Source organism: Myotis davidii, unplaced genomic scaffold, assembly GCF_000327345.1.
Source record: "Myotis davidii unplaced genomic scaffold, ASM32734v1 scaffold407, whole genome shotgun sequence".
NCBI classification, from domain to species: Eukaryota; Metazoa; Chordata; class Mammalia; order Chiroptera; family Vespertilionidae; genus Myotis; species Myotis davidii.
The window spans coordinates 3588-12128 of record NW_006297809.1 but is presented as its reverse complement, the minus strand read 5'-3'; the positions used below and the strand labels follow the sequence as shown (position 1 = coordinate 12128).

Genomic DNA, 8541 nt, shown 5'->3' with positions numbered 1-8541 from the left:
CCCCAAAACAATCTGCCTATATTTCATCATTCTTCATTTTTTAATCAAAGTAAGTCACCATACATATTTTAAATTTTGAACAATGAAATGGTACTTTTTATTTAAAGCAGCAGTCTCTTGCCCTCCCCTCTGTTACCCCAGAACCCAAAGGCTATCTTTCATTGGTCAGTCACTGTTTTTGTTGGGGGCAGAAATATTAATCATGCTCAGTTAACCGTGACTGTTCTGTTCTCATTAGAGAAGGCACATTCTGATCAGCTGGGAGTTGTACACCAGGGATATGGGAGTTAACCTGGGAATGAAGTCCATTCTCCTTTTCCAAGAACTGCTTATCATCATGGAAAGATTAACAACCTTATTGCCTAGAGTCTAGACAATGGAGTCCCAGGCATCTGGCCCACTGTGCCTTCAACCAGCACGTAGATTGCACAGAAATCCTCTGAGTTCTACCTCCTCATGTTACTGTCCAAAAACTTCAAAATCCTGTAAAAAGCATCAGAACTCCCGTGAATTGGGATCTGAGACGGGACCTCAGGCTCCAGACGCTCCTCGCTCCTTACCTTGTGTCTAAACATGTCTCTACTGAACGAGTCTCTACGAGGATCTCTGGTCTACTCACTTTCAAAGTTATTTTTTAAATAAGTTTTTTATTGATTTCAGAGAGGAAGGCAGAGAGGACAGAAACATCAATGATGAGAGAGAATCATTGATCAGCTGCCTCCTGCACGCCCCCCACTGGGGATGGAGCTTGCATACCCAGCATGTGTCCTGACTGGGAATCGAACCTCGACCTCCTGGTTCAGAGATCGATGCTCAACTGCTGAGCCACGCGGCTGGCAGTGTTATACTCACTTTAAAGGTGTAGAGGAGTCGCAGAGGGCCGTCGGGATCTCCACCAGATGGTCCCCACTGACGACTAACAAAGTGAGCTTCTTCAGGTTAAGCAGGGCATAGGGAAGGTAGGTCAGCTTGTTCTTATACAGGAGGAACGTCTGCAGCTCCTCTAGCCTAAGAGGACGGAAAGGGATCAGAGCACAAGGACTCAGCTTCCCAGCAAAGAACGCTAGAGTGAACTACCCCTCAGTCCCAGGAGGAAATCACGAATTAGTTCATCTTTTAGATGGGACCCTTATGAGAAAAAAACTAACTTTAGAAATTAAACAAATTCCTACCAGGTGACACAATTTGTGTTTATTTTTTGTTTTTATACTGACTTCATTGCTGGTTGAAGACACAGATACAGCGGCAGCATAAGCACACTGCACAGTATGCAGTAGGGGCCTAAAAAAATCAGCATATCCTTCCAATACGGATGTCTATCCGCTACACTGTACACCCGAAACTAATACAAAACAGTGTTCAATGCAAACTGTAATCGAAAAACTTTAAAAAATCAATATATTCCTCCCAGTGTCTGCCTCCTTCCAAGGGTGAACAGGGCATGGGAAAGAAGTTATGGAAATAAATAAATTTCAGCCAATGTTTCCTTTTGTAGATCTTGAGAGTACAGTTATTCCTCTCTCATCTTACTTTCTAACTTTACAATAGGAAGAAGTCTGTGGAGAACAGGAAATGAGCCGATAACGCTCCAATGCATTTGACTCTGGTTTCTGTTTTATTCTAACTCGGCGACTCCCTCTTCCGTTTTTTCTTTCATCCATTTGCATAATCTTGACAGACCCCATAAATATTTCACAAAGTTCCCTCCTATCTCAAACCAAAGCAGTCACCCTTGACTCTCACAGACTGAGAAAACATCGCTACACATCAGATGTACCAGGAGCAGAAAACAGAAACAGGAGGTGGCCTTCAGACGAGGCCATTTTTGGTGTCTTATGCTACTTTCTAAAGAAGGTGGCAGATTTCAGGAGGCCAGAGATTTTGTTTCATTCACAACTTTAAACCCAACCTGCCATAGAGGCGACTAATAACATTGGCGGAATGAATGAATGATATATGATTCAGTGTAACAATTATTTTTAAACATGAAATAGCTACAAGGATATAATTTGAAACCTTAATAAGCATCCCAATTCTGTTTGAAAGATTATGTATAATAAATCAATAAGTGAAACTAATAAAAATTACCCTCACTGATATCCTAAACACGGAGTGATATATTTCTATTCCACATGTAATAATTTTACTTTTCTGCTTCTGTGGAGTAAAGACAAGTGAATGCTGCCGTTCCATTGGGGACCGAAGGACATTTCACCAAAACAAGGAAGATTTGTTCAGATGAACATAGACAGGTGGGCAAAAGTAGGTTTACAGTTGCTCATATGAAAAACAATACAATAATTATTAAATAAGAATTGAGTTTTGCAAACTCACAACTATAAACCTGCTTTTGCCCATCCCTGTATATACACATGTACATGTATGATGTAGACTAGACACTGTCGTATTATATAAAGAACCAAACTCATTTCCTAGAAACAATAAACTCTGGAGAATTCATTGATTTCAAAGACCATTCATGTGCTACGCAAGTGTAAAATGTTACGGTGTCTAAGATGTTAGTAACTAGTCCATACACCTCACCTTCAGAATGCGAGTAGCTACCTGTCTATGTCTTGTGGCAGGTCATTCAGGCTATTGTTGCTGATATCCAACCACTGCAAACTGGACATCCTCAGGACACAGATGGGGACACTGGAAAACTTGTTTGCTGAGAGATCTACAAACGTAACTTGCTTCAAATTACTTAACTAGAACAGAACAACAAGATATTCCAATTACTTCTGTAAGAGAGAGAGTTAAGTTTGACTAATAACTTTTCAACTGATGTCTCTTCCCAAAGGCATTCCTATGAATATATGCAAAAGAGGTCAGAACAGTATGTTCTGTGGACCACTGTGCAACACACCGGGGGTGCGAAGATAAGGAGCTCACAGTGGCTGCCCTTGAGGACTTGGTGGTTTCATAAGTACGCAATGCAATTTTATATAGTAAATGGGCAAAACAGAATTCTCAGGGGGTGATGGGAATATCTTAAAACTGAGTTGATAAAATGTTTATTTATTTATTTATTATTTATTTTCAGGGGAGAGCGCAAACGCAGTCCCCCACGACCACAAAACAGGCAGTCGAGTTTCCCACATTTGGGGAAATCCCAGGGATCAGCACCTCCGGAGTGCGGTGGGTAAGCCGCACCCTGGGAAAACACCTTCGTGATCATGACATCTCCCCTGCCAGGTGAGTGTGTGAAATGTACTTATAACCACTGAATTTTATGGCATGTAAATTACATCTCAATAAAGCGGGGAAGGTACAAGGAGCAGAGAAAGCAGCCTCGAGGCCGAGTCCCAGTCCACAGACCACTTGGACTTGGACAAGGGTGTTGGTGGGAAGGTGCTGGGCGGTGGTCAGACGTTGAGGGCCTGCCCAAGAGGACTGACTGCCGGCACGGAAGCAAAAAAGGTCAGAGGTGACCTGGCTCGCTTGTAATCTGACTGCATGAGAGAGGACTGAGCCATTTTCCAAACTGGGGAGGAATGACGCTGTGCAGGGAACCATGACCTTGGCAGCATCCCCTCCCCTGGACCACTGTCAGGCATTTGCTGGGGCGAGATGGATGTGGGTAGAAGCAGCCACCTCCTCCCACACAGAAGCTTTCGGAAAGGAGATTAGCAGTGTGACCGCGGCCAGGCCTTGTCCGAACCTTGCCAGCAATACCATTTTTAGCCTGTTCATCACCTGCAGGACTGTCAGACCCTTATCTCTTCAACACAAGAGGCCCGTTGAGTCTTATTTGGCAATTAAAACCGTTCACTGTCATCTGCTCCATTTTATCAGGAAATGATTTGAAATCATTTATCCAATGAATACAGACCAAAGGAAACTAATAAAAATTTTTCAGTTAAAAAATGTCTTAAATCCTATCTGTAGGACTACTTGAGTTACCTACAAGTTGTGTTCAGTATATAAATTTCTAAAATTATACCCCCTTTATTTATTTCCAGCTGCTTCTAATGCATTTCACCATTGTGGATAAATAAACCAGGTCTGTATCACAGACAATAGGCATCATATATTAAATAGGCATTAAATACAAATATCTTGCATGAAAACAGGATTTTTGCCTAGTTTTCCTTTGATGGCATTTCTGAACTGATAATCAGGTCCTGGCCTAGTGTAAGAACATTTTAAAGACCTTATAATAGCCAGTAGATGGTGATTGAAATGTCAGGAAATTGTGACATAATATAGATGGGTTTCATTTTACAAAGCTTCTTCCCCATATTATAGACCATCCCATATCATGCACCAAATAAAAATAAATCATAGTGCAGAAATGGTAACTTTCTTACTTCAAAGGGGAGCTCGGTCAATTCTAGATTTCCAGAACAATCCAGTTTCTCGAGATTCTCACACTCTCCCAGTTCTGGAGGAATGCTCTTCAGATGGTTGAAACTCACGTTGAGTTCTTTCAGGTTCTTCAAACAGCCTATCACCAGAAAAAAGGAAAAACATGACTATCACAATGACCGAAAGAAAATGAAAAATTCCTGAACACACATTGCTCACTCATGAGACTTCTAGATTCCGAGCATCTGGCAAAGGTCTGTATGTGCTGAGTCACACGGGCGAGACCGTGGCGTCACCACCCAAAGGGACACTGTGACCAAGCGGCTCTGGGCACACAGAGCACGGCCCTGCCTGGAGACTTCCTGGGGTGGGAGGGGGAGCAGTTCTCACGGCAGCCGCACCTGTCCACCGGCTGCCTGCTCACTGGAGGCTTGGGCCCTGCTGAGAGACATACCAATTTCAGCCGGAAGATGGGAGATCTGGTTTTTTGGCAGATCCAGAATTCTCATCGCTTGGAAGAGCTTGACATAGGCAGGAAGGGCTTCGATCCGGGTGTGGTTTATGTGCCATTCTTTCAGGTGCGTCTGCTCCTTCAGGGCGTCTGGGAGCTCCTGGGACAGGTGAGCGATAGGTGGCACCAGGTCCTCATGTGTCCGAGCGCACAAAGCCCAGGAACACGTGTGCTCATTTAAAAAGCCAGAGCGAGAGGTCGTGAGAAGTCATGCGCGAGAGCGTCGGAGGTGACTGCCAGCTCCCGGCGTTTCAGAGAAAGCAGACCACTGCGGTGGTCGTTCATGTCGCAGCAAGAGATCAGCCCAGCTCAGAACTGCCGTGAATTTGTGATATTATTCAAGTGAAATGCCTGGTCAGCACAGACAAGCTGGCTCACAGCCACAGCCACAACATGCCTTATTGTTTACACATGCCAGTTTAACATCTAAAAATACAGCCTGTCCATGCACCCGACTGTTCGGTTTGGCCTGCACTTCCCTTCCTCTGTAGTTGCTTTTCAAAATAACTGATAAACATGTACCCTTTGCTGGGCTGAATTTCTAAGTGTTTTTAAGAGTCTGCAGGAGGGAAAGATGGACAGAGGACCCCCGACCAGGCTCCGCAGGTGCCCACGGGAGCCACTCCCTGGGCCTTCGTGGAGGAGGAGCCTCGAGACCCTGGTTCAGAGCAGACCTCTCGGTTTCAATTTTTTTTAAATATATTTTATTGATTTCAGAGAGGAAGGGAGAGGGAGAGAGAGAAACATCAATGAGAGAGAATCATTGATTAGCTGCCTCCTGCACACCCCACACTGGGGATCGAGCCCGCAACCCAGGCATGTGCCCTTGACTGGAATCGAACCCAAGACCCTTCAGTCCCCAGGCCGACACTCCATCCACTGAACCAAACCAGCCAGGGCCAGAGCAGACCCTCTCAAGGTAAGAGCGCTCACCCGCCAAGGCCAAGGCTTTGAGCTCAGCTTAGGGGCCATCAGGACATCAGCGCTGCACTGAGCTGACACCGGCCGCAGAGACACGAACACACGGACTCACCGTCCAGTGCTCTCCCGAAAGCTCAAACACAAACTTGCTGCTGCCTTTGTCCCTGCCCTTGGAAGGCAAGCTCTGCCGTAGAAGGGAGTTCCTCTCGAGCTTGTCCAGCAGCCGCACGCCGGTGTCCACGAAGCCGTTCCTGCAGTAGGCAGCCTGGGGGACGCCTCTCCGGCGGCACTCGGATACGAGGTTCCACTCCTCCTTTATCCTAAACGCAGGCAGAGGCGCCATCACCGGGCAGTGACCTCATCTGCCCGCAGAGGGCACCTGGCACAGGCACAGCCCTCCCCTGGCTGGAAGGGGTGGGGACAGAGGAAACTTAAACCTCAGGGTTGTGAATTACTAGCAACTTTGGCTTTAAAAAGTTAGAGGAATTAGATGAAATCCCCGGCTAAGATTTCTCCCAAAGTTACCTACACGTTTGATTACTGATAGTAGGTGGCTAGTATCCTATCCTATTCCTTGGATAGTAGGTGGTGCCAACCCAAGTTTTAAAAATGCACGGCCTCAGGAATTTGCTGATCGTTCACGAGCATGTGGATAGAAACACAGAGGCAACACCAGTTTATGAGGCACCTGTCTACAGAAAGTTCCCATCAGCCACCCTGGGAAATTCTCTGCAGCAGGTGCACCTGTCATCATAAACTCCAGGTGCAGTCAGGTGCTGGATCTGGCTGGGGAGCCCTCAGCACCCCCCATCACCCTCCCCACACACACTCCCCTCCTCAGCACCCCCCATCACCCCCCACACACACACTCCCCTCCTCAGCACCTTCTCCTTGGTAACTTTCCACACCGATGCCTCATCCCCCAACTTTGCTGTAAACTCGTGATGACTGTGGGCTACACCTTGCTGCCCTCTGGGTGGCACAGTGGTTACAATAGTATTTTGCCTATGGCAGGCCTTTCTCATTTAGTGTAATATCTGCTTGGAGCCTTCAACAGGCTAACATTCTATGAGGTACAAAACCAAAATTTGTCGTCGTTTTCCTTCAAAACTCTCAGGCACAGACGTTGTCTCAAAATAGGTAGCCCAAGCACCCGGAGCCTCCTCAGGGACTTGGTGGCGGGGGGAACAAGGCTTCTAGCAGGGGCAATTTTAAAAACAGACTCTGCGTGGCCAGCGGCAGTACAGATGCTAAGTGACAAGTAAAAAGAAGTTCCAACTCTCTGGGACCACCGCATGTAGGGGCAAGGGCTTGGCCAAGTGACTTAGGACCCTGGTCCTTGTCTTCCAATCTGGGATGACAGCCACCACCTGAAACAGCCATAGTTGCTTACAGCAGCAGCTGGGTCACCAGGCATGATCAGATGGGTGTTAGTTCGATGGGAATAGTTCATGAAAGTGAAGAACCAAGAATAGAGACATCCACACCTCTGCATTTTGTTTTTAACTCAAAGCCCAGGAATACCACACTCTGCCAACTTGGTGTGGAATGGTGTGCCATCGGAATCCCATTCCGCCCTTCCTGGAAAAAACGGCGCCCACACTGCATCCCCAGGAGTCCAGCTGGGTTTCTTCACAGGGGATACAAATTACAAAGCACCTGGATGTGCAACCGTCCCCGCTCATCGACTTTCATCAGCCTTGTGTACAGTTAATTCGATTGTGTGATTCATATTTCTCACAAACAGTGACAACTCTATTTCATTTTCATGGACATGAGTTTACATAAGAGCAGTCAGCCTACAAATCACACCACTACCATCAAATAAAATTGGCATCAACACAAGGAACCCTGCCTGGCACCCAGCTCCTGGGGGAGGCTGACATGCTGACACAGAGCAGCCCGCACCTGGCTCACATGAGCATGGGGAGTCAGGCGGCCCCTGACCCAGAACTGGCTGCAGAGGACTTTATCGCCTCATCGCCGCCTTCCCTGGGCCCAGCATGGTGCCTGGTGCATGTGAGTCCCTACAGCTGTGGGTGCTGCTTTATAGAAATCGAATGTTCTTTCTGGGCAACAGCGTGAAGGTTCGGAAGTTCAATAAGCGGGTGTCACTGACAGTGAGAGGCCCCGAAGAAAGACGCCCCTCCAAACGCAGCTCCAGTCTGCCCAGGCCCTGCTGCTACGAGCAGCACAGAAAACATACTTTTCCAAGGCGCTTCTCTCCAGTCTCTCCGCCTCCTTCTTCTGCCAAGCTCTGTGCTTCTTGACTCGAGTTTCCCACAAGCCTCTGATGACAGAAATGTCAAATGCGACCACTTTATGTCCCATGTTGGGAGCATGAAATTACCTGTTTAAAAAACAAATACATGTATGTCAGCTTCACCCACACACAGAAGGAAGTAGTCTCACCATGAACGCTGAATAGAAACATGAATGAATCAGTTGTCTTAAGTGACAATGAAATGCCTTGTTCATTCAAGGATGTTATTCTGTGCTCATGTTCTTTTTTAAAAATATATTTTTTAATTGATTTCAGAGAGGAATGGAGAGGGAGAGATAGAAACACCAATAATGAGAGAGACTCATTGATTGGCTGCCTCCTGCACGGCCTCTAGTAGGGACTGAGCCTGCAACCCGGGCACATGCCCTTGACCAGAATTGAACCCAGGATCCTTGTCTGCAGGCCAACGCTCTATCCACTGAGCTACACCGGCCAGGGCTGTGCTCATGTTCTGAGGTCTCTGTGTGACAGTCCGAGTGCAACACTCACCCTAGGGTCACCTCCCCTACAACAC

The 8541-nt window shown here is 46.8% G+C and overlaps 1 protein-coding gene across 2 annotated transcripts in view; it reads right to left on the bottom strand.

Annotated features, from left to right (window-relative positions):
• Positions 1–8241, bottom strand: part of LRRC2 (leucine rich repeat containing 2) — a 12675-nt gene extending 4434 nt beyond the window's left edge. The window contains exons 1-6 of one of the 2 annotated variants that reach the window (XM_006773440.2): positions 7950–8241; positions 5856–6063; positions 4766–4922; positions 4314–4450; positions 2566–2711; positions 853–1008 (exon numbers count right to left, since the gene is read on the bottom strand). In XM_006773440.2, coding sequence (XP_006773503.1) covers positions 853–1008; positions 2566–2711; positions 4314–4450; positions 4766–4922; positions 5856–6063; positions 7950–8074 — 929 coding nt within the window. In that variant the 5' untranslated portion in view covers positions 8075–8241. The remainder of the gene's footprint in view (positions 1–852; positions 1009–2565; positions 2712–4313; positions 4451–4765; positions 4923–5855; positions 6064–7949) is intronic. The other variant, XM_006773439.2, reaches the window with a different exon arrangement.
• Positions 8242–8541: the final 300 nt, after the last annotated feature.